The 23,071-nt window shown below is 52.4% G+C and overlaps 2 protein-coding genes across 3 annotated transcripts in view; one reads left to right on the top strand and one right to left on the bottom strand.

Annotated features, from left to right (window-relative positions):
• The window catches only part of CIB2 (calcium and integrin binding family member 2), a 24,041-nt gene extending 13,439 nt beyond the window's left edge, over positions 1 to 10,602 (top strand). Inside the window, exons 3-6 of the mRNA XM_035259378.3 lie at positions 4,775 to 4,886; positions 6,582 to 6,729; positions 9,314 to 9,509; positions 9,935 to 10,602. Of these exons, the coding sequence (XP_035115269.1) occupies positions 4,775 to 4,886; positions 6,582 to 6,729; positions 9,314 to 9,509; positions 9,935 to 9,956 (478 nt within the window). The 3' untranslated portion in view covers positions 9,957 to 10,602. The remainder of the gene's footprint in view (positions 1 to 4,774; positions 4,887 to 6,581; positions 6,730 to 9,313; positions 9,510 to 9,934) is intronic.
• On the bottom strand, positions 7,093 to 23,071 carry SH2D7 (SH2 domain containing 7). 2 transcript variants are annotated; one of them, XM_002759834.6, is made up of 6 exons: positions 22,872 to 23,071; positions 21,431 to 21,520; positions 17,933 to 18,098; positions 17,432 to 17,644; positions 14,131 to 14,817; positions 7,093 to 12,326 (listed from the first exon to the last, which is right to left on the bottom strand). In XM_002759834.6, exons 1-6 carry the CDS (start codon positions 23,045 to 23,047, stop codon positions 12,276 to 12,278), a joined length of 1,383 nt encoding a protein of 460 aa, XP_002759880.4. In that variant the 5' UTR covers positions 23,048 to 23,071; the 3' UTR covers positions 7,093 to 12,275. The 2 variants fall into 2 exon arrangements, with proteins under 2 accessions (XP_002759880.4, XP_054095496.2); XM_054239521.2 differs by lacking the exon at positions 7,093 to 12,326 and having other exon boundaries at positions 13,404 to 14,817.

Below are 23,071 nucleotides of genomic sequence, written 5' to 3'. Positions count from 1 at the left end.
GCTGGGATTATAGGCATGAGCCTGGCCAGTTGTTTTTTTTTTTTTAATTGGCAAAATAACATATGCTTTAAAATACTTTTGACTGGGTGCAGTGGCTCATGCTTGTAATCTCAGCGCTTTGGGAGGCTGATCTGATGCGGGCAGATCACTTGAGGTCAGAAGTTCGAGACCAGCCTGGCCAACATGGTGAAACTCCATCTCTACTAAAAATTCAAAGAAACCAGCCCAGTGTGGTGGCAGGTGCCTGTGATCCTAGCTACTTGGGAGGCCGAGGCATGAGAATAGCATGAACTGCCAGGCACGGTGGCTCACGCCTGTAATCCCAGCACTTTGGGAGGCCGAGGCGGGTGGATCACAAGGTCAAGAGATCGAGACCATCCTGGTCAACATGGTGAAACCCCATCTCTACTAAAAATACAAAAAATTAGCCAGGCATGGTGGCGCGTGCCTGTAATCCCAGCTACTCAGGAGGCTGAGGCAGGAGAATTGCCTGAACCCAGGAGGCAGAGGCTGCGGTGAGCCGAGATCGTGCCATTGCACTCCAGCCTGAGTAACAAGAGCGAAACTCTGTCTCAAAAAAGAAAAAAAAAAAAAAGAAACCTAGAGAATAGCATGAACTGAGGAGGTGGAGGTTGCAGTGAGCCAAGATGGCGCCACTGCACTCCAGCCTGGGTGACAGAATGTGACTCTGTCTCAGAGAAAAAAAACAACAACTGAATTTCTATGAATAAATACTTTTAAAAATCAAACAGTCGGGCCAGGCGCGGTGGCTCAAGCCTGTAATCCCAGCACTTTGGGAGGCCGAGGCGGGTGGATCACGAGGTCAAGTGATCGAGACCATCCTGGTCAACATGGTGAAACCCTGTCTCTACTACAAATACCAAAAAAAATTAGCTGGGCATGGTGGCGCGTGCCTGTAATCCCAGCTACTCGGGAGGCTGAGGCAGGAGAATTGCCTGAACCCAGGAGGTGGAGGTTGCAGTGAGCCGAGATCGCGCCATTGCACTCTAACCTGGGTAACGAGCGAAACTCCGTCTCAAAAAAACAAACAGTCGAGAAGTGGGTGAAGTAACAAGTAAAAGCCTCCTTCTTTTCATGCCTCTCTACTCTCACCTTGGAGGGACGGTCAGTGTAAACATGTGATATATAACTTCTCAGATATTTTTCTGTGTTCACACATAGTCATAAATGCATCTATCTAATTGGTCAAAATGTTTCTTGCTTAATATGATTTGTAGTCACAGACTTCTAAATATCAAACTATCTTTGCATTCTGGAATAAATTCTACTTGGTCCTAACATATTATTCTTTTAAACTCTTGGACTTGATTTAACAATATGTTATTTTTCCTTTCTTTACTTATTATTATAATTTTTTTTTTCTAGAGACAGGGTCTCACTCTGTTTGTTGTCCAGGCTGGAGATCCTCCTACTTGAGTTTCCTGAGTAGCTAGGACTACTGATGCATATCATCACACCCACCTAATTTTTCAATTTTTTTTATAGAGATAGGGTCTCACTACATTGCCCAGGCTGATCTCAAGCTCCTCGCCTTATGCAGTTCTCTCACCTTGGCCTCCCAAAGCACACTGAGATTACAGTCACGAGCCACTGTGCCTGGCCCCCAGGAGGTTATTTTATGACTTTTTCATGTATGTATATAAGTGCCATTGGTCCATTCTGGTACCTATTAGATTCTGCTATCAGGGTTCTTGTTAACTTTGTAAAATAAAGTGGGAACTTTCACATTTCTTGCCTCATACTCTGGAGCATTTCCAGTAGCATAAGTATTGTTTCCGGTCCTGGATGTTACGGTCAGACTAATATATAGCTCTTCTTGAACTCAGCACCCTTTACTGGGGGAGAGGTGCAGAGATGTAGTTCTTTGACAATGCCTAGAGTTTTTGTCACAGTGATTTGGGATTTCAAATTCTCCTTGGATTTTTCTTTAAAGAAAAATTTCAAAGTGACTTTAGTTATTGTTTCAGAACAGATCTGTGTACCAGGGTAGAAGCTGGCCTTCCTACCGCAGAAGATACCTCCTCAACCCTGCTGAGCACCCACAGCCTCTCTCCCTAGTCCACCCCCTCCAGGAGCCCCTGACATGTCAGGCACCATGCTAAAAGCTGCCAGTTTAAGGCCAGTGGTTGGTTGGTTTGGTTTGAGACAGAGTCTCACTCTGTCCTCCAGGCTGAAGTGCAGTGGCACAATCTCGGCTCACCACAACCTCCACCTCCCAGGTTCAAGCAATTCTCCTGCCTCAGCCTCCCAAGTAGCTGGGACTACAGGTGTCCACCACCACACCTGGCTGATTTTTGTATTTTTAGTAGAGACGGGGTTTCGCCATATTGGCCAGGCTGATCTTGAGCTCCTGACCTTGTGATCCGCCTCCCAGAGTGCTGGGATTACAGGCGTGAGTCACCGCGCCCGGCCAAAGGCCAGTGGTTTTATGAACACCATCCTATTTAATACAAGTGTGAGAACAGTAAAACAGCCCCTGCTTACTGATAGGGAAACTTATTCTCCGGTGGATTAACCCACTTACCCTTGCTGCTAGTGAGAGATGTAGGCAGGGCTCCAACCTCAGCCTGACTTCATGCTCCTGCTGCTGTCATCCAACAAAACTTCGGAGGTATAGGTCAACCCCCAACATCACTGGTTTTGAAACCAGTGGTCATACCTTATTTGGGAATGGTGTTTTAAAAAAAAAAAAAAAAGAGTAGTTTTTCTCTACACAAGAAATAGGAGCAAAGAAAGTCCTCGAGTGCCCCCTTGTGGAGAGTCACAGCCTGAGCCCACCACCCTGGCATTTTCTGAGCCTCCTCCCACCCAAAGTACAAGTTTTGAGGTTTTCCCTCCAGCTCTGTCCCCAAATCACGGCACATCTGTGTGAGTTTAGGGATGTGTGACTTTACAGGGATGCGTGACTGGCAAAGTGCGCCTGTAGCATTTTACTGTTCATTTGCCCTGGACAGGCTCTGAACCAGGGAAGGATATGCTGACTAGGGCTTGACTTTCAGGGAGGAACCAAGTGGCTGGAGTCTGGGTTCAAGTCCTGTCCTCACTGCTCATTGGCTGTGTAGGATGGGGCAGACACTTGATTCTTGAGCCTCAGTTTTCCCACCTGAAAATGGAAGACTAATACCTACCTCTCAGGGTGATTTGGGGATTAAAACGAGTAAAGCAATCCACACAGAGGGTCAGACCAGGGCCGGCACAGAGGAAGCGCTTGCTAAACCATAGCTGGTGTTATTACCTGTTTGAGCTGGGTAGGTAGTCAAGTGCCTTGCTAAGGACAGCTAGGCACAGGACCACAAGAATTGGTAGAATCTAAGGGAGAGTTGGGTGGCTGTGCTGAATGGCTTGCTAAAGGTGGACCTGGGGTGTGTCACTGGGTCAGGTCACTTAAAAACACTTGTCCCACCCATGGCAGCACTTAATGAACACAATTTTTGTTTTTAGAGATAGGGTCTTGCTCTGTCGCCCAGGCTGGAATACAGTGGGGCAATCATAGCCTCACTGTAGCCTCCAATTCCTAGGCTCAAGTGATCCTCCAGCCTCAGCCTCCCATGTAGCTAGGACTGAGCCACCATATCCGGCTAATTTATTTTTATTTTTGTAGAGACAGAGTCTTGCTATGTTGCCTAGACTGGTCAAACTCTGGGCCTCAAGTGGTCCCCCCACCTCACCCTCCCCAAACACTGGGATTATAGGCATAGGCTACCACACCTGGCTCACAAGTTCATCTGAATATATCTTGAACCTGTCTTGGGATGGCAGGCTGTTCTCCGGAATGACAGGGACATGGGCAAGGGGACAGAGGACAAAGAAAGACTGAATAATGGGCAGGGGTCAGGGAAGAAGGGACCCTGACTCCAGTTTACTGCTCAGCAAACTCACTTCCAAGTGAGACAGTGCCAGGATGCCTCACACCTTTGAGGGTCCATGCAGCATGCTGAGGTGGGCTTCCTTTTCCGGAGTATGGGACAGGAGCTAGGGACCTAACCCACCAGTGAAGAGGGAGGGCCAGGCCCAGCAGGGTAGTGGGCTGGGTCTCAGTGGCCCCCAGCTAGAGAGGTTATGGGTGGCCCATTCACAGGGCCTTCCTGAGGGGGTGAGGGCTGCCGAGAGCTCTCCCAGGGAGATCTAACCTCTGGGCCTAAGTTGTGGGCGATCAGGCCACGCAGTGGGCTCAGGTTTTGATGGACCCTCAGGAGTGGCAGGAGGAAGAGTGACTAAGAGTTTCTGCTTGGATTTCCCAGCTTGGGCTCCACCCATGGCCCTTGATGCTCCCCAGTTATGTGTCCTTAGATAAATCACTCTTAACCTCTTCAGCCCTCAGTTTGCTAAGCAGTAAACTAGAGTCAGGATGCATCTGTCTGCACAGTGATGCGGAGGAGGATTAAATTAGGTGATGTGTTGAGTGCTTAGCACAGTACCCCCACCACAGAAAACCCTATGAGAGCCTGAAGGGGAAGAAATTAAGACTTGGATGCAGGCCCAAGGAGTGAGGGATGGGGTGATGGTAGTGGTGCTGATGGGGTGGGTGCGGTGGAAATAGGACACAACCTGGTTATCACCACAGGGGCCTGGCAAAACTCACCTCCCTCCCAACCCCACACCCTGTCAGGCAGAGCTGAGAGCCTCCAGTTGGCCCCTCGCCTCGTCCCGGCTGAGGAGGGTCTGCAGAGGCAGAAGCCTAGGGGGCAGCATCAGGTCGCAGGGACCCAGGGACGGCGCCCCCTACAGTACTTTTCCTCTGTTCTTCTCCAAGGCTGCATTCGCGATTCTACGAGCTGGCCCCCAACCTCGTCCCAATGGACTACAGGAAGAGCCCCATCGTCCACGTGCCCATGAGCCTCATCATCCAGATGCCAGAGCTGCGGGTATGTGCAGGGCCTTGTTGCACATACCCCTGGTGGGCAGGGGGTATGCGCTGCAGGCAGAGGGTCTGCGCCTGTCCCCAGACTAGCAGCAGAGGCCCCCAGGTCTGGGCTGAACCCAGCTCCACCCTTTGTGTCTGCGTGTCTCTGAGCAGATCACAGAACCTCTCTGTGCCTCAGTTTCCTCATTTGCACTCTGAATAAATAAGCCATGTGGGCTCGGTAGGGGTGCTGTACATCGGTGGCCACTCATCTTCTTGTCCCTTTGTTAAGTGGCTCCAGACCTGCTACATTTGGCAGGCCTGCATCTGCTCCGTTAGATGGTGTTTCTGTCTTCCCTGTGCCTGGCCGTGGCTTCTCACTGAGGTCAGCATGGTGGTCATCCACAGCATCACTTCTCAGTGAGGAGTCGAGTCGGGATTCTGCTTTTTGAGCAAGCTCCCAGGAGAGACTGATGCTCCTGGTCCTCAGACCATGTATATTTGAGTGTTTCATTTCAGGAATTCCTTATCCATAATATGCAAAGTGAACTCCATATTGAGAAGGCATTTGGGGCACAACTCCCCGTTACAGTGGGACTTCATCAGTAGCCCCTTGCCAGGCCTGGGATGTGTGGCTTGAAGGTGGGATCAGAGTGCCGTATGACATCCACTTGGGGCCTGTACTCTGGTTGTGACCCCAGTCCTGAGATTCAGTGGGCCCCAGTCTCGGCCATGGACAGGCACCCCGCCTGTCCCACAGGGGCTCGAGAGCAGGCTCAGAGGGTTGCTGGAGGGGGTGAGGCACTCATGAGTGGGACCCAAGTGGTCTGTCTCTGAACCTCCTGCACCGGCCTGGGCTGGGCACAGAATGGGGCTAGCCAAGTGCTAGCTTAGGTGGGATGGAAGGGCTCTGGACGAGTGATCTGAGGATCAGAGGAAGGCGTCCGTGTGCAGCTCCCTGAGGGAGGCGGCATCCAAGGTGGTCTGAGAGAATTCACAGGAGCAGAGCGATGACAGGCGTCGGCCTGAACTGGCTCTGTGACTCTTACTGCTTGTCTGGCCCCGTTATCTGACCCTACATTCACCTCCCACAATTTTGGCCTGACGCAGCCTGAGCTGAGGTTTGCCAGTGCCCTGTGCTGTCATCATCTTCTGCTGGACGTGCCCTACACATCCAGGCAGAGCCTGTGTGTGCTCTTCTGCATAACAGGAGGAACCCCTGTTTCCGCTTCAGATGAGGCAGTGCCTCTGGTGAGAACACATTGGCTGGGTTCAGCATTTTTTTTTTTTTGTTGGAGAGGGGGTCTTGCTCTGTCACCCAGGCTGGGGTGCAGTGGGACAATTATAGCTCACTGAAGCCTCAAACTCCTGGGCTAAAGTGGTTCCCTCACCTCAGCCTCCCAAATAGCTGGGACTACAGGAGTGCACCACTATCCCTGGCTGTGCCCATCTTGATGATGTGACATGACCCAACAGAATGCTTCCCGAGCTCTTACATGTGCCGGGCCTGGTCTCAACACCTTACATACTTTAGCTCATTCAGTCCCCTCACGATTCACTTAAAAGGTGCTATTATGATTCCCTTTTTACAGATAGGGAAACAGAGGCTTCCGTCCATCCTCCAGGGTCACGTAGACTGTCGGCAGTCTGGCTGCTGGGCCCTCCCACCTACCCTGCACCCACAGTGATTGCTGTGTGTGTCGTGTGTTTTCTTCAGGAGAATCCCTTCAAAGAAAGGATTGTGGAGACGTTTTCCGAGGATGGTGAGGGGAACCTGACCTTCAACGACTTTGTGGACATGTTTTCCGTGCTCTGCGAGTCGGCTCCCCGAGAGCTCAAGGCAAACTATGCCTTCAAGATCTATGGTAACTAGGGCTGAAGGAGGGGGCCCTGAATGTGAGGGGGGCAGTATTTGGGGCCCTCGGGCTGTCTGATTACTACTGCCTCCTGCCCTGGGGACACCAAGGACAGTAAGACTGATCTGTCCTCTGAAGAGTGCCTGTCCAGTGGGCTGGCCAAGGGAGACATCAGTGCCTGAGAGACATCTGTGGGAGTCCTGAGAACAGAGGAGGGAGGCACTCGCCCACCCCAGGTTGGGTGGTGAGTATGAGAGGGGTCGCAAGCATGACCTGTAGGCAGAGGCAGCAGAGGCTTGGAATGGAGAAGCAGGGCGGGCAGGCCTGGCAGACGGCGCAGCCCGTGCAGACTCAGGGAAGCGCAGAGCTTGATAAGGAGGTGGAGGAACTTGGAAGGTGGTGGGGCGGGGGCGGTGTGAGTCGGAGAGGTGATTTGGGGCCAGGCTGTGAGAGCCAGCCAAGGAGTTTGGACCTAGTACTCAGGACACCAGGGCAACTGTAGGGTTTCCAGTGGGGAAGTGTAGCTCTCTTTTCTAGAAAGATCACTCAGCAGCTTTGAGGTGTAAAATGGAGGAGCTGGACAGGCTGCCTCCGCCATGGTGGTGAGGCCAGGCCTGCAGGGGGGGCCTCTGGAGCCCCCTAACACTGCCAGAAGTAGGGCCACTGGGTCACACCGCCCAGCCCTGCCCGTGGGCCTGCTGCCTCACCAGCCACCAGGGGGCAGCAGGTACTCACGAGCCAAGGACTCGCTTCTCCCACAGCCACAGGGAGAAAACTTCACATCCACGACCTCACCCGCTGTGCGGGCCTAACAGACCCATGGGGACTTGTGTCAGATCCTCAGACAGACCTCAGTTAAGATGGCTAAGGCTCACGGAGGGGCTAGGACCCATCCTAGACCCAAAGAGTCAAGGTCAAACCTCCTGTCCTCAGCACCTTTGATCAGACGCTGGACCCCAAGGCAGCAGAGCCTTCCGGGAGCTGATGATTCCCTTTCTAGTTGTCGTGTTGAATTCGGAGGACTTCGGTTTCTGTCTGTACACCCACATTTTGCTTGCATGTCAGAAAGAAGATACCTGCTAGTCTACCCTCCACAAACTATGCCCACATGGCTCATATAAAAAGCTTCCCAGATTCCACCCAACATCAGCCCAGTCTCGAACCCCACAGCTTTGCTCCTGGGAAGGGCTGCTGTCTGCCCAAGACGGGAGTGCAGGTCGCATGGACCAGCGGGCACAGGAACATATAGAAGAACTGTGGCTCCCTTGCTGCCCTAGGCTGGGGGTGGAGTGGGGAAAGGCAGCCAGGGTGATTCTGGTGCTAGGGAGGCCTGGGGCCTCATGAGCAACAAGAATCATCTCACTTCTGGCCTCAGTTTACTCATATTAAATGGCCACAGGAATCCAGCCAACCAGCAAATCTTTGTAGAGATTGCTGTGTCCCATGTCAAGGGCAAAGATGAATCCTACCTGCCACTACCCTAGAGTTGTGCACAGGCCTGTGCAGAGACAGGGTAGAGTCACCCCTAAGAGCTTGGGCTGTAGGATCCAACAATGACCACGGATGTGACCTCAGGCAGGTGCTTCTCCCTTTCATCTCCCTGTTTCTTCATGTGTATAGTGGGGATTCAATTGTGCCTATCTCATAGGTTTGCTCTGAAAATTAAATGAGAAAGAGCATGTTATGCTCACATCTTGGGTCTTCATCGCTACTGTTCATGTCAGAGTTTGCCCAGTGGGCAGGAGAAGCTCATTTGTTGGGGAGAGGACCCTTATTGCTAGAAAGCTCTGCTACTGGGAGGTGATGTGTGAGCCAAAATTTGGACCAGGAGTTTGCTGGGAAGGGCAACCCAGGCAGAAGAAACAGCAGGTGTGCAGATCTGGTAGTTGGGCTGAAAATGGTAAGAAGACAGAGTTCACTTTGATGTGGCCACACGTGGCTTGGTCCTCTGAACCGTTCTGCTGTTCTTTGAGCAGTAGTGTTGCCTTTTGCTGGGTAGAATCAAACCATGTTCCCTGCTGTGTGCACAAAGGCTAGGCATGGGCCCTCTCTAAGGGCCCATGATTCCGAGTCTTCTGAGCCATCATGGCTCCTGGCCACACACCACTGAAGCAGTGTGGTGCAGCTGAGAAAACCTGGGTCTCAGACTCACACAGGCTCCAATCAGAATCCCTGCTCCATCTCCACGTGACTCTCTGACCTTGATTCAATCACATGGCCTTTCTGTTCCCTGGTTTCCTTAGCTCTGGAAGTCTAAAGGGAACACAGGGTCTGCTTTGGGCTAAAGCCAGGGAAGGCTATCCCACCTATGCCTGAAGTTCTCAGGAAACCTCAGATTTGGACTTTTGACCTGTTCCAGGATGTGGTTGGAAGTGGGGTTGTTGAGGTGGTGGATGTGGGTGTTTAAGCTATGCCTGGTGGGTGAGCCCTGTTGGGGGCAGGGATCCAGGATCCCAAGAATGTACATGGAGATGCTCTGGGGACATCAGAAGCTGGTGGAGGTAGTGTGACCAGCTGGGAGGAAGAGCTATGGTGTAGGGGTCCCTGGGTGCACCCAGCCCAGGCTTGAACATGTCCAACCCCCACCCGACAGACTTCAACACTGACAACTTCATCTGCAAGGAGGACCTGGAGCTGACGCTGGCCCGGCTCACAAAGTCGGAGCTGGATGAGGACGAGGTGGTGCTTGTGTGTGACAAGGTCATTGAGGAGGCCGACCTGGACGGTGATGGCAAGCTGGGTTTTGCTGACTTCGAGGACATGATCGCTAAGGCCCCTGACTTCCTCAGGTGCTGCCACTAGAGGGGCTAAGCTTGGCAGAACAGGGCAGGGGAGGGCAGGCCGGGATGCTGGGGCTGCAGCCCCTATCACTTGCTGTTTGTGAGCGTGGTGTGTGGCCAGGGAGCAGGAGGTCACAGTCAAGGCCCCCTTGCCCTTGATGTGTGACTGGCCCTTGTCCCCTGGAGGGCCAGACTCTGATGTGAAGGTTGAAGACCCAGGGGCCCCTTCAGTGATAACTAGGGGCAGAGCTCCCTGGGCACCGCTGTCCCCCGCAAGCCTGCCTTCCCTTGGTATTGATGACTCGCATCCTGTCTGCAGGGGGTCCTAATGAGGCACCATCCAGCGTGGGGCTGGGGCCTGGTGTGCTTTTCCCTGAGGAGCCTTTACCTGCCCAAGCCAGGGCCTCTCACTCTCTCTTGCCCTCTCTTTCCAGCACTTTCCACATCCGGATCTGAGGACACGGCCAAGGCTGCAGGGGTCTGGAGTCCACCATCTTGCCCTGCGGTCACGTGGGCATGGCCTCCAAGCTCCCCAGGAAAGCAGTGGCAGCCTCTGGGGTTTACACCACGAATATTTCCTGTGGCCCTTTCAGCAAAAAAAACTAACCAGGAAGGGGGTGTGTGATGGTTAGGACCCTTCCCACAGCCCCGCTGTGGTCCAGCCCCAGGACCCATGGCCCCTCTCCAGGCCCTCCCCACCCTCAGTCCTCTTCCCATCCAGAAATGCTCCCCAGCTCCCAGAGGGAAAGGCAGATCAACCAACAGGACGTGGTGGGGTCTGACGTGTCCAAGTGCTGGCAGACACCCTGGTCACCCAGGACAGGGGGAAAAAAAAAAAAAAAGAGGTCAGGGTTTTAACGAGCTATGCAATTTTTTCCAAAACCCAAGGCTGGGCTGCCCCCCACGCCTGCCTATTCCCCTTCTCCCAGCCTCCTTCACAATGTGAAGTGTGGGAGCAGTGGGCCCAAGGGCTCTTGCCCCTGGCTCTGCCTCTGGGTCATGAGGACCACCCTGCCTGACCTCCCCAACACCGTGGGATCCTCACTGGTGTGTGCTGTCCACAGATTTGTGAACTCCTGGTAATAAAACACTTTTGCATCCCTGTGTTCTCCATTTTGCTGATGTTAGGAAATGCTTGAGGGTATCTTTGCTTCTGATCCTTGAAATCCCACCATGGGTGCCTCAGCTCTCAGCGTGAGGCAGTGCCTCCTGCTTTAGGCACTAGCTTTGATTTCAGCGTGTGTGCCTTCAGGAGGAAAACTCATCCAGGCCCCTAGCCTTCCGTGAATTCCCTGAGAATTCTGGTTAACATTCGGGAGCGCTGACCACACTTCAGGCACAGGGGCAGTTGCTTCTGTCTCAATCCTTGCAACCCCCAAGGAGAGAGGGACTCTTAGAGGCCTATATTTCAGAAGCTGCATAGCCGAGTGGTCACTAAGGGTAGACTTCCCACAAATGCGACCTGAGGCAGCTCTGCCCAGGGTCAGGGCAGGGAGGAGGGGCACCTATGGTGCTGTCTCGGGAGATGATCACTTCTGTTTTCTGCATCCTGGGCTGGGAGTAATGGGGAGCCGGGCAGCAAGCCAGCTGTCCACCCTTACAGAGAAGGGGACATGTGGATAGGAAAGGAAGTGACACACAAAACAGGAAGTTTCCTGAGAGACAGAGATCCAGGAAGAGCCAGCCTGACCTGAGGGTACAGCCGAAGTGAGCGGCCTGACTGCCCTCTGCCCATGCTGGTGCCTCCGGTGCCTGGGCAAGGCCCTGAGGGCTCTTTGGAGGGCCGGGCCACCAGGTTGGGTCTGGGTCTCATGGGTGGGGCTCACGAGCCACCTGTCAAAGTCAGGACTAACTGGAGCCACAGGGCAGGTGAGGGTGACCTGGTTATATAGAAATAGCCACCATGTGCCCACTGGCTGGCACCAGATACAGCCCAACAGTGCATCCCAGGCAGCCAGCTGGGCTTGCCCTACCAGACCACAGGCTTCTGCTCAGGCCCTGGCTGGCTGTGCAGCCCCAGGCAGGTTGCTGCTCCTCTGTGGGCCTCATTTCCTCATCTACAGCACAAAGGGGTTGGACTGGATGCCATGCCCTTAGGATCTGCCCAGCTTGCACAGCGAGGGTGGGATGGGGGCAGAAGACAGGAGCCAAGGGGCAGGTCCCCAGGAGCCCAGCTGCTTCCAGAGTCAGCCATCGCCTCTGAGGCTAGGCCTTCCCTGCTATTTCCTGGCTTCTTGCTCCAATCACCATGAGGCAGAAGCAGAGGATGTGGCTTCTGGCCCTCCCCTCCTTTTCGCTGATGGGGCCACAAGGAGGGGAACTGGTTTTGTTCCCAATAGCAATTGCAGGATGTCACTTGGCCAGTTAGAAAGGTGTCTGTTCCAGTACACGGCCTGCCACACATTTGGTAAGTGCTCAGTAGTGGGAGGCAGGTTTAGCCAGTCCGCCTGGGCTTCAGCATGCTCATCTGGGAAATGGGGGTGCTGACCCCCGCCTTTGGCCAGGCTTACTCCTCTCCAGCCTTGATTCCCTCCTCTGCATGGATGGGAGGCAGAAGGAAAGGAGGATATAGGCAGGAGCTGCAGGCAGCTGGAAGGTCCTCTTCTACCTGCTCTCGGGCAGGCACCTCGGCTGTCTTTGAGCCTAGTTCTGTAGCAGACTGGATGAGTCTGAAGTTTCAGACGGTGCCTTCAAGTGAGCTGAGGGCTTTGCGATAACCCCTGGCATGGCCTGGGTACCAGGAAACCCACTGGTGGGCTGCCAGATGCCAGGCCCTCAGAATTTGTGCCTCCTGTCGGTGAAGAAGAGCCTCCGAAGCTTATCAGGCTGCAAGGAAGGAGAAGATACTGGGGTCTGGGGTTGCTGGACAGGGAGGGAAAGACCCAGGCTCCGAGGACCCCTCATTGACCTTGGGTTGGGACCCCAAGCCCAAGAAATGAGGCCAAGTTGGAATTCTGATGGTTGATGCCACAGGCCTGTCCCAGTGCCTGAAATCCCACCTTTAGCTCTCCAATTCTGGATGCAGGGCTCACCCTCTTCTGGCTAAGGAGAGGAGGGGAAAGAGGAGTATAGGAAGGGTGGTGAGCCTCCCTGGTCTCCCTTGACCTGCAGCTGGCAGCCTCGGGATGCATTGGTGTTCGAGGTAGGGTGGGGTGAGGCTGCACCCAAGGCCTCAGGGATGGAAGAGGACATGGGACAGCTGCAGGGCGAAAGCAGACATGGGATGTGGCCTCTGAGGTTTTCTGGACTGTCCACTGCCAGGTCTGTGCTCCCCGGAGGGTCAGGATCTGGAAGGCTGCTATCCACGGGGTGTGTGGGTACAGCCCTGCCCTGAGGGAGGAGTTGTCAGCACTTCCCGGAAAGATCTTTCCACTAGGAGTCTGGGCAGGAAGATCTTGTGCCTGAGATCAGAGGCCTTGCCCATGGGGAGGGGACTCCCAGGTTTCATTGTCTCCAGGCAAAGGCAGAGTATGGTTGGGATTGAGGGCTCCAGAGAGTTCATCTGCCTCCCTGGGAACCCTGGACCAGCCCCACTCCTGGCCACTACCCTCCACATTCCTGGTCCCCTCTCCTTGCTTATTAGACCCCTGCAGAAATTGAGAGGGAGGGGAAAGGACTCCTGGTCTGCTGCAGAGAAAGACCTTAGAAGGGCCTGGAAACCCCCATCTTACACCCAAATCTAGCAGCTGCCTCTCCCACCACCACCATCACAGAGAGCCTCAGAATAATAGCTCTGTTCATCAAGAGCCATCTCTGGGCTGTGTCCTGAGCAGGAGAGGATGTCTAGCATTATCCTCCAGGCACCTGCCTCTGGGTACAAGCGGAGGATCAGCCCATTTTACAGATGAGGAAATGGAGGTCCTGGGTAGGATTGCTAAGTAATAATACAGATGCCCAGCTAAATTTAAATTTCAGATAAATAAAGGAATAATTGTGGTATTTGAGACATACTTTAAAACGTTTTGTTTTTTGAAACAGGGTCTCACTTTGTCTCCCAGGCTGGAGTGCAGTGGCACAATCTTGACTGATTGCAGCCTTGACCTCCCAGGTTCAAGCGATCCTCCTGCCTCTACCCCCCAAGTAGCTGGGACTACAGGCCACCACGCCTGGCAATGTTTTGTATTTTTTCATAAAGATGGGGTTTCGCCATGTTGCCCAGGCTGGTCTCAAACTCCTGAGCTCAAGTGATCCACCTGCCTCCACCTCCCAAAAGGTTACGACTACAGACGTAAGCCACCATGCCTGGTCTAAAAGCTATCTGTTGTTTTTCCATAATTCCGGTGTAACTGGTTGCCCTGGAATTTGTCTTGCCCAAAGCTACAAGGCTAGGGAGTAGGGGCTAACGGGCCGTTCTCCTGCTCCCAGAGGCTCTGAGACCCCTGCAGAGGCTGAGAGGGAGGGGCCAGGAACCCTGATCTGCTGTAGAGAATGCTCTTAGAAGGGAAGCCCCTGTCTTACATCCAAATCTAGCAGCTGCCTCTCCCACAACCACCACTTCCAGGCAGATGATAGGGCTGGAAAATTCGGGCACTGCTTGGCAGTGGTGGTGACCTGCCCTGCCCATGCCTGGGGGCTGCAGGTCGGTGCTCTCTAAGGGCCGGGAGCCGACCCACCCCATTATGGAGCTCACCTTGTGTGTCCGTCCAGTCTCCTTGCTCTTGGTTGCTGGGATCTGCTCATAGGTGTTCCCAGCCTCTGGAAGCCCTGGGGTCCCTGAGATCCTCTTGTGGCCAGAGTCCATGGGCACCGACAGTTTGCTATATGTGGGACTGGTCCCAGGATGTGGGGCCCTGGCTGGGCCACCCCCGCACGCTGGGATCTGCTCATAGGTACTGCCTTCTTGGTCTGCTGCCTCCCTGGCCCCCTGCAGGAGGCCTTCTGTCCCAATGAACTCATAGAAATCTTCAGAGCTGCCCTGGGAGCAGAGCTGAGCCTCTGGGCTCAACTTTGGAAACTCCTGCCTCCAGGTAGCCCCCAGGGACCCCATGGCATCAGAACTGGAGGACAGGAGGAACCCCCATGAAGTGGGAGACTCTGTGGGCCCCTGGTCTGGGTTCACCCCAGAGAGGATGGGCACCAGGCCATCAGACCTGTTCTGTTCTACATCTGAGAGTCTCCTCTGGGCCTCACTGCCTGGGGAACAGGACTGGCTGCCAGCTGGAACTGGGCCATGCCTGCTGGACCCCTCTGTGCCCAAGCCTAGCCGTGCCTGGTTTATCTTCCTCAGGTCTGCATAGATGATGTCACTGGGGCCTCCAAAAGACTCTTCTAGGAGGGAGGAACTCCTCTCAGGGAGTGGGGGCAATCTGATGGAAGCCTGGAGAGACAGGGACAAGAAAGTCTTAAGGGGCAGCCCATCACTAAGATGCCCTCCAGTAAAACCTCTTTCAGATAAGCCAAAGCCCCCTGTCTTGGCCGTAGTCTACCCACCTGTACATGTAAGGGTTGAATCCATGACACCCAGGGTCCCTTCCAGCTCTCATGCTCTAGGACTTGTTCTTTTTGTTGTTGTTTTTTGAGATGGAGTCTCACTCTGTCACCCAGGCTGGAGTACAGTGGTGCAATCTTGGCTCACTGCAACCTCCGCCTCCTGGGTTCAAGTGATTCTCTGCCTCAGCCTCCCGAGTAGCTGGGATTATAGGCTCCGCCATCATGCCCGGCTAATTTTTGTATTTTTGTAGAGATGAGGTTTCCCCATGTTGGCCAGGCTGGTTTCAAACTCCCCACCTCAGATGATCCGCCTGTCTCGGCCTTCCAAAGTGCTGGGATTATAGGCCTGAGCCACCTCACCCGGCCTAGGACTCGTTCTTTATCTTGGCATTCAAGGCCTTGGGTCACTAGCTCTACCTCCCACTCAACTTCCCCCTCCCCTGCTCCTCCCACCTCCATTGTAGTCCACTGGTCCCTCAGAGCCCCCAGACCCACTCACTGCTGCATCTCCCTCCAGAATGCTCCATCTCTAAGTCCACCACTCATTTAACAAATATTTAGTGAGCACCAACTATGTGCCAGACACTGCCCAAAGACTTTGGTGAGCAAGACCAACTCTTGGGAGCTTATATTCTAATCTGGGAGATGGGCAGCCTACTGCTGTACTGTGTAGCACAATATGGTTTGATGTGCTACACGATGGGCGAATATATCACAAGACAATGGAGTCTGGGGGCATGGTAAGTGCTACAAAGAATGAAGTAGGGTCATGGGCTAGAGAGAATGGCAGGTGGGAAAGGCAATATTTTCTGTCATGTAGGAGGGCCTCTCTGAGGAGGTGACATTTAAGAAGAGAATGGAATGCAGTTAGAGTGTGAGCCATGCAGATATCCTGTAGGAAGAGCATTTCAGGCAGACGGTACAGCAGTGCAGAGGCACTGAGGTGGGAGCAAGTCAGTATGTTCAAGGACGATCTAGATGGCCAAAGAAGCCAAAGAAAAGGTCTCACTGAAGCCTCCAGTGAGGAAGCAGAGGGCAGTAGGGCATCTGGTGAGGCTCTTGTGTGACCTGGTGAAACATTTAGCTTTTATTCTAAATATGAGGAGAAGCCATTAGCATGCTGTGATCTGATACAAAGAAAAATCTTTTGGCCAGGCGCGGTAGTTCATGCCTGTAATCCCAGCACTTTGGGAGGCCAAGGCAAGCAGATCACCTGAGATCAAGAGTTCGAGACCAGCCTGGCCAACAGAGCAAAACCCTGTCTCTACTAAAAATACCAAAAAATAAATGAATGAATGAATTAATTAATTAATTAACTAACTAACAAACAAAAAAGTTGGCCGGGCGCAGTGGCTCATGCCTATAATCCCAGCACTTTGGGAGGCCAAGGCGGGTGGATCACAAGGTCATGAGATCAAGACCATCCTGGTCAACATGGTGAAACCCCATCTCTACTAAAAATACAAAAATTAGCTGGTCATGGTGGTGCACGCCTGTAGTCCCAGCTACTTGGGAGGCTGAGGCAGGAGAATTGCTTGAACCCAGGAGGCGGAGGTTGTGGTGAGCTGAGATTGAGCCATTGCACTCCAGCCTGGGTAACAAGAGCGAAACTCTGTCTCAAAAAAAAAAAGTTGGGCATGGTGGTGTGCACCTATAATCCCAGCTACTAGGAAGGCTGAGGCAGAAGAATTGCTTGAACTCGGGAGGCAACGGAGATTGCAGTGAGCTGAGATGGTGCCACTGCACTTCAGCCTGGGCAACAGAGCGAGATTCTGTCAAAAAATAAAAATAAAAAAGTCCAGGCATGGTGGCTAATGCCTGTAATTCTAGCACTTTGGCCAAGGCAGGTGGATCACTTGAGGTCAGGAATTCAAGACCAGCCTGGCCAGTATGTTGAAACCCCTCTCTACTAAAAATACAAAAATTAGCCCAGTGTGGTAGCAGGCTCCTGTAATCCCAGCTGCTTGGGAGGCTGAGGCAAGAAAAGTGCTCGAACCTGGGAGGCGGCAGAGATTGCAGTGAGCCACGATAGCGCCATTGCACTCCAGCCTGGGTGTCTCAGCGAGACTCGGTCTCAAAAAAAAAAAAGAAAGCTCTTTCTGAGTCTCTCTCATGGAGTGCCATGGAGAAGAATAAAGTACTGACTCACAGGCACCCCATGCTACAGCTTCCTAAGGGGTGTTCAGGCATTTCATATCCGTTTTCTCATTCAAGCTTCACAAGAACCGCAGGCGTGGTAAACTGAGGCTCAGAGAAGTTATGTGACTTGCCTAAAGCTAGAAAATGGCCAAGCCGAGGCTTGAACCAAATCTAGCTGGCCAGAGGCAGGCCATGGCACGGGTGAACGGGGTGATTCCAAGCTGGGTCTGCACCTTTCTGGGCCTGTCTCATCCCCCACAGCCGAGGGAGTGGTTGGCCTGGCCTCAGGGTCTGACTGGGAACTCCGCACTCACACCCCTGGTCTGGTAACCTGACTCTACGTGGCCCAGAATGCTCCTTACCTCCATGCTTTCCTCCTGGGAGAGGTTCTGGGGACTCACATCCAGGCTCTTCTGTGCATGGAGGAAGGAGACCTGGGGCTTTGGAGAAGAGCGGGGGCTGGCAGCCTTGTCTGGGACCACTGTGGGGGATGCCATGGCAGGCGGGTTTTCCGGGTCCAAGATGGTCTGGTGGAGGCCCCGGGTGATGGCATCATACAGAGTATTGTCCTCTGGCTGGGGGGATGTAGATACAGCAGGCAGGTGGTCACACACGCCCAGCCAGTCTCCAGCTGCCTGCCTGACACTGCTGGTAAGGGACTGAAACATTCCCACCAGGTCCCTGACCTCAGGTAAGACATCACCACAGTCTCCCTTTGTCCAGTAGGGATCATGACCCCACACGGAGTGCCCCTGGATGATAGTAAATAGGGAGGGCTTGAAAAGGGGTAGCCTGAGTGATGGACACCCCAGGCCTGGGCTCCCTGCCCCGCCACCCTCATCCTGGGTAAGTGGGGCACCTACCCGGGGGCAGGCAGCAGTCAGCGACTCTCCGAAGGGCTCAAGCTGTGTCTCCTGGTAATGGCGCACAAGCTCAGCCAGGGTGCTGTAGCTCTGGGTGTCTCCTGAGATGATGTAACGCCGGTTTCGAAGCTGGCTGATGACAAAATGCCTGCAGCGATCGTTGCCCCTGCAACACAACTGCCTGTGGTCTGGGGCTGCTGATCACAGGCAGCCCAGCCTTGGCCCAAGGTCTGAGCTCTGTGCCTGGGTGCAGGAGATGAGTCCCAGCTCTTGATCCAGAACAGATCCACCCGACCTGGGGCCACTGTGCCCCACTTGGAGCCATGGCGTGTGTTCATCAGGAAACTAGGGAGAGGTTTTCAAACCATGGGGCCCTGGGACCCTGGGAAGTACCTAAGCCTGTTCTGGTGGAGTCAGGGAGGGCAGGGCTGCGACTGGGGTGAGGCAAGTGAGGCACTCGTCTTGGGTGCGAAATTTAAAAGGGTGCCAAAAAACTCAATCAAGAAAACTGATAACGCAATATTTTAGAAAATCAAAATACAGGGAAAAAAATCCACAATGTACAAAACACCAAAGTTTTAAATAAAGACAAGATCTAACTCTGCACCTGTACAACAACCTCACTCTACTCCCCACCCTGCTGCAACGATGGAGTTCCCACCACCTCTGCAGCCTGTAAAGTCCCACCCTAAAATCCCACCCTCTTCACCTTCCTTTTTCCTAGAAGAATAACTTCTAAATGATGATGTGCATACATCACAAAAGTGCAGCTTGATGGATTTCCACATAGAAGCCCTCCCATGTAACTGCCACTCAGATCAAGATACAAAACCTTTCCAGCCCCCAAGACCTTCTTGTGCTCACATCCTGTCAATGTCCCCTGAAGGTAGCCATTATTCTGACGCCTATCAGTGTAGGTTAGTCTTGCCCATCAGAGAACTTCCGTAATACTTCTCTTCTGTGTCTAGCACTCAACGTTATATATTGGAGAGTGATCCATGTCCATGCGGGATTCATTTCTTTTTTTTTTCTTGTTTATATGTCATATTCCAGTTAATGAAAAATCCACCATGTACCTATTCTGTTGATAGACATTTAGGTTGTTCCCAGATTTGGGCTGTTATAAATAAAGCTGCTGTGAGCATTTTTGTACATATCTTTTGGTGAATATGTACTCGGTTGCCTGTAATCCCACGGGAGGCTGGGGTAAGAGAATCGCTTGAACCCAGGAGGCGGAGGTTGCAGTGAGCTGAGATCATGCCATTGCACTCCAGCTGGGTAGCAAGAGTGAAACTCGTCTCATAAATAAAATAAAATAATTGCAGTGTATGAGAGTTCCAGTTGCTCCACATATTCTGTCTTTCCACTATTGCCATCCATTGTTGCTTTAATTTGCATTTCCCTGATAGCTAATGATGCTGAACACCATTTCATATGCTTATGGGCCTTCTAGGTTTTGGTTTTTCTTTTTGATAAAGTGCCTGCCTGCTCAGGTCTTTTGCTTTTATTTATTGTCTTATTTATTTGTAGGAGTTCTTTATATATTCTGGATTTGAGTCCTTTGTTAGATACATGCATTCTAATAGATAACATCTCCAAGACTGCACCCTGACCTTTTTCTTCTCTTAATAATGTCTTTTAATTATAAAGTTTCTTAATTTTGGCCAGGCGCAGTGGCTCACACCTGTAATCTCAGCACTTTGGGAGGCCGATGCAGGTGGATCACCCGAGGTCAGGAGATTGAGACCAGCTTGACCAGTATGGTGAAACCCTATCTCTACTAAAAGTACAAAAATTAGCCAGGCGTGTTGACATGCGCCTGTAGTCCCAGCAGTGAGCCGAGATCGCGACTGCACTCCAGCCTGGGCGAGAAAGCAAGACTCCATCTCAAAAAAAAAGAAAAACAAGTAAATAAATATTCTTAGTTTTAGGAAATCAAATTAATCACTCTTTTAAGATGAGTGCCTATTTGTGTCCTATTTAAAAAATCTTGGCCTCTCGTTTTCAAAGACATTTTCATTTACCTATGGCATTGTTTTCCTGTTTGCTTCTAGAAATAGTATTGTTTTGCTTTTCTCTCTTGGATCTACAATCCATCTGGAATTAATTAACTTTCATGTATGGTTTGAGGTAGCAGTAATTGTTTTCCATTTAGATATCCAATTGCTCCTGCACCAATTATTGAAAAAACAAGCCTTTCTTCCACGGAATTGCAGTGACGCCTCTGTTGTAAATCTGGTAACCAAACATTTGGGACTGTTTTGGGACTCTATTCTGTTTCATTTTTCTTTTATATGCCTTTGAGCGGAGTTAGTATTCTGCCTAAGATCTCATCTGGGAAGAAACAAAACGAAAGAAAAAAAATCCCTAAAGCTCAAAAGATTTTTGAAAACTACCGAGCTAGTATATTTCAAAATGCGTAGCACAGTGTCAGAATAAAAATATTTTAACAATGAATGGCTAACATTTATTTAAAGTCCTTACTATGTTTTAGGCATTGTGCCAAGCACTTTTAAATGTATCAACTGATTGCACACTTTCATCCATCCTAGGAAGCAGGTACTATCATATTCCCATTTTACAGATGAGGAAACGGGGGAACAGAGTAGCAAAGCAACTTGCTCAAGGTCAGGGTTTGAACGGGGGCCTTCTGAATATGTGACAATTTTGAATCCGAATCTGAAGCCTTTTAAGTTGACCCTGGAGTGCTGGCCCACCTTCCTACTTAGGGAAGCCGCCTTCTCTCCTCTGTCTCCCTCCTCCCGACCGACGTACTCGTACTCTTGCGACAAGATCCGACATCACCATCTCTGCCTTTGTCCTGGCTGCCTTGTCTTAGTTTCTCTATTCCCATTGTCCTTCCCTAGCCCAGACCTCATTATCTCACATCCAGGCAATCCCAGGGGTCCCCAGTGCCCCCCACACCTCCAGCTCTGACTTCTAGTCCTCTCTCCACAGGCTGTGTAAAGGACCTGTGCAAATATGTTGAACCAGATCATCCTTCATGGTCTACAGACAGCCAGGCATCTAAGTCCTTTCTAAGTTTCTCCCACCCTTCCCTCCAGGCATTCCTTCAAAGGAACCAAGTATTCCGCTGCACCCAGCAACCTGCAGCTCCCCCAGCACCCTTGTCTTTCATCCTCCGTACTTTCGCACATGCTGTTCCATCTACCAGAGATGCCCCCCTAAACCGCAACAACGCCCTCCCTTCTGCCTTGCAACTTGTATTCTTCCTTCTATCCTGGGCTCAAAGTTCACCTCTGTGAAGCCTCTCCCCTGACCCCCAGTCACCTCATTTGAAGGTCAAGGCTTCATCCCTAGCATATGGCCAGCACTGCTCAGGAAATGTCTGCTGAGCATGTGATGGATGAATGAGAGAGTCAGGAGTCAGGACCCAGGGAAAGCTAGTCAGTCTGGGCCGGTGGGTCCTCTGCACTAATCTGCAAGGCTAGGTTATGGTAGGCTGAGCTCGCTTGCCCTGAGGGCTTCCCCTCTTACCTGTAGGACAAGATGTAGCCAGTGGCTCGATCACTGAGGCGGATAAGGAAGGACCCAACAGCTTTGTCCCTGAGTAGTTGCTCCGTCTGCCTGGGCAGAGGACATGCCATCAGCTGGGGTCTGTGTCCTAACAACAGCAGGAGCAGCCTGACTTAGGCCTCTCTTGGAATCCCTGCTGGCCATGCCTTTGGGTCCCAGACCTCCAACCCTTTATAGGGGAGCCACTCAGACCTTTGGAGGGGTCTGTGGCCCATCAGGGCTCAGTATGTGGTCTATCTGAGCCCAATTCATTAAGTTCAAGACTATCTGGGGCTGGGTCAGGGTCTGAAGCTATATGCAGCCCCCAGTCCCCTGGCAGCCTCACTAGCAGGCACCCTGGGTGCTGACCCTTGCCACTCACTCTCCTCCTGGATGGCTGTGCAGCAAGAATAAATCCACACAGCTGGAGATGTTGAGGTTTAGTGGGGAGTCCCTCCCTCAGAACCACTGTGTATAGTTGTGCAGATGTGCACTCCACATGAGCTGCTGCAGGGAGAAGATGCTGCTATGTCTGAAGCAGCTAAAATGGACTCATTCCCCTTCCTGCCCCCTTCAATCTCAGGCAGCTACAGAGATTTTCCACATGGTGCCAAATATTTTGGAGGCATGGTGAAAAAATTCAAGCCGTCTTCTGGTTTGGCAGTACACAGACCAGATACGTATTCCCTCACCCAACTACTCACCAAATACTGAGTGCTTGCTCTATGCAGCTACATAATTTGCAGGGCCAGGTGCTAAATGAAAACATGGGGCCCCTGGTTCAAAATGATTTAGAATTTCAAGAGAGCGACAGAAGAGCATTAAACCAAATGTGGAGCCCTGGTGACCCTATGCTGGTGTGCAAGTCAGTGCCCATAAAGCTGGCCCTGGGTGTGTGCAGGGGCTGTGCCTGCCAGGACCTAAGGACTGGCTGGATTTGTCATTCCTTCATCAGATGTTTTGGCTGCTTGGAGATCCAGCCCAAATAGAAAGCCAAACCCATATCTTGGCCTTTATACCTAGGGCAACTGTGCATCCAGGTTTGCCTGGGATGGCCCCGTTTACAACGGTTCCCCTAGTTTAGTTACTAATAGTGTTCTAGTTTGGATGATAAATGATAGGGTCCCCTAGTTACTCATTAAGTCAGGGCCTGACCCTCTTTCTGTCCTCTGGCAGCCTGGCAGCCCCAGCCATTCTCCACTTGTGCTGAAGTAGAGGCTGTTGCTCTCCCCCACTCTGCCCACAGAAGCCACCACCAGAGGCTGTGGTGCCTCTCAGTCTGTTCCCCTGCCCACCACCTCCCAGGGCCCCTGCCTAGCCCAGGGAAAGGGCAGGAACCAGTCTGATCCAGAGTTCCCAGACCATTTTCGCAGCCCCGAGGAGCTGTAGGCTATGGGGACCTGTGGGTAGAAAGCAGCCTTACTTGCGGGTGATGAATCCATGAAACCAAGGAGGCAGGGCACCGTTCTGCAGAATGAAGGGGGCCTGTGTCTCCATGAACCACTTCAGGGCAAGCTCCTGGAGCTCAGCCAGGGCCTGGCTGCCCCCTGCCCCGTTGGGATGTCTCCCCAGGCTGAGCTGCTTTAGACTGTCCTCCATGCTGGCGAGCCCTGGAGTGGAAGC

The sequence above is a fragment of the Callithrix jacchus genome, chromosome 8, assembly GCF_049354715.1.
Source record: "Callithrix jacchus isolate 240 chromosome 8, calJac240_pri, whole genome shotgun sequence".
Taxonomy (NCBI): domain Eukaryota; kingdom Metazoa; phylum Chordata; class Mammalia; order Primates; family Cebidae; genus Callithrix; species Callithrix jacchus.
Note: the sequence above shows the minus strand (reverse complement) of the source record. Positions and strands in the feature narration are given on the sequence as shown.

Coding starts and splice junctions, on each gene's coding strand:
- SH2D7 (XM_054239521.2), bottom strand. CDS start 23,047: ATGGAGGACAGTCTAAAGCAGCTCAGCCTGGGGAGACATCCCAACGGG. Junction 21,521..22,871: donor CATGGATTCATCACCCGCAA/GTAAGGCTGCTT, acceptor TCCTCTGCCCAG/GCAGACGGAGCAACTACTCA. Junction 18,099..21,430: donor GGCTACATCTTGTCCTACAG/GTAAGAGGGGAA, acceptor GTTGTGTTGCAG/GGGCAACGATCGCTGCAGGC.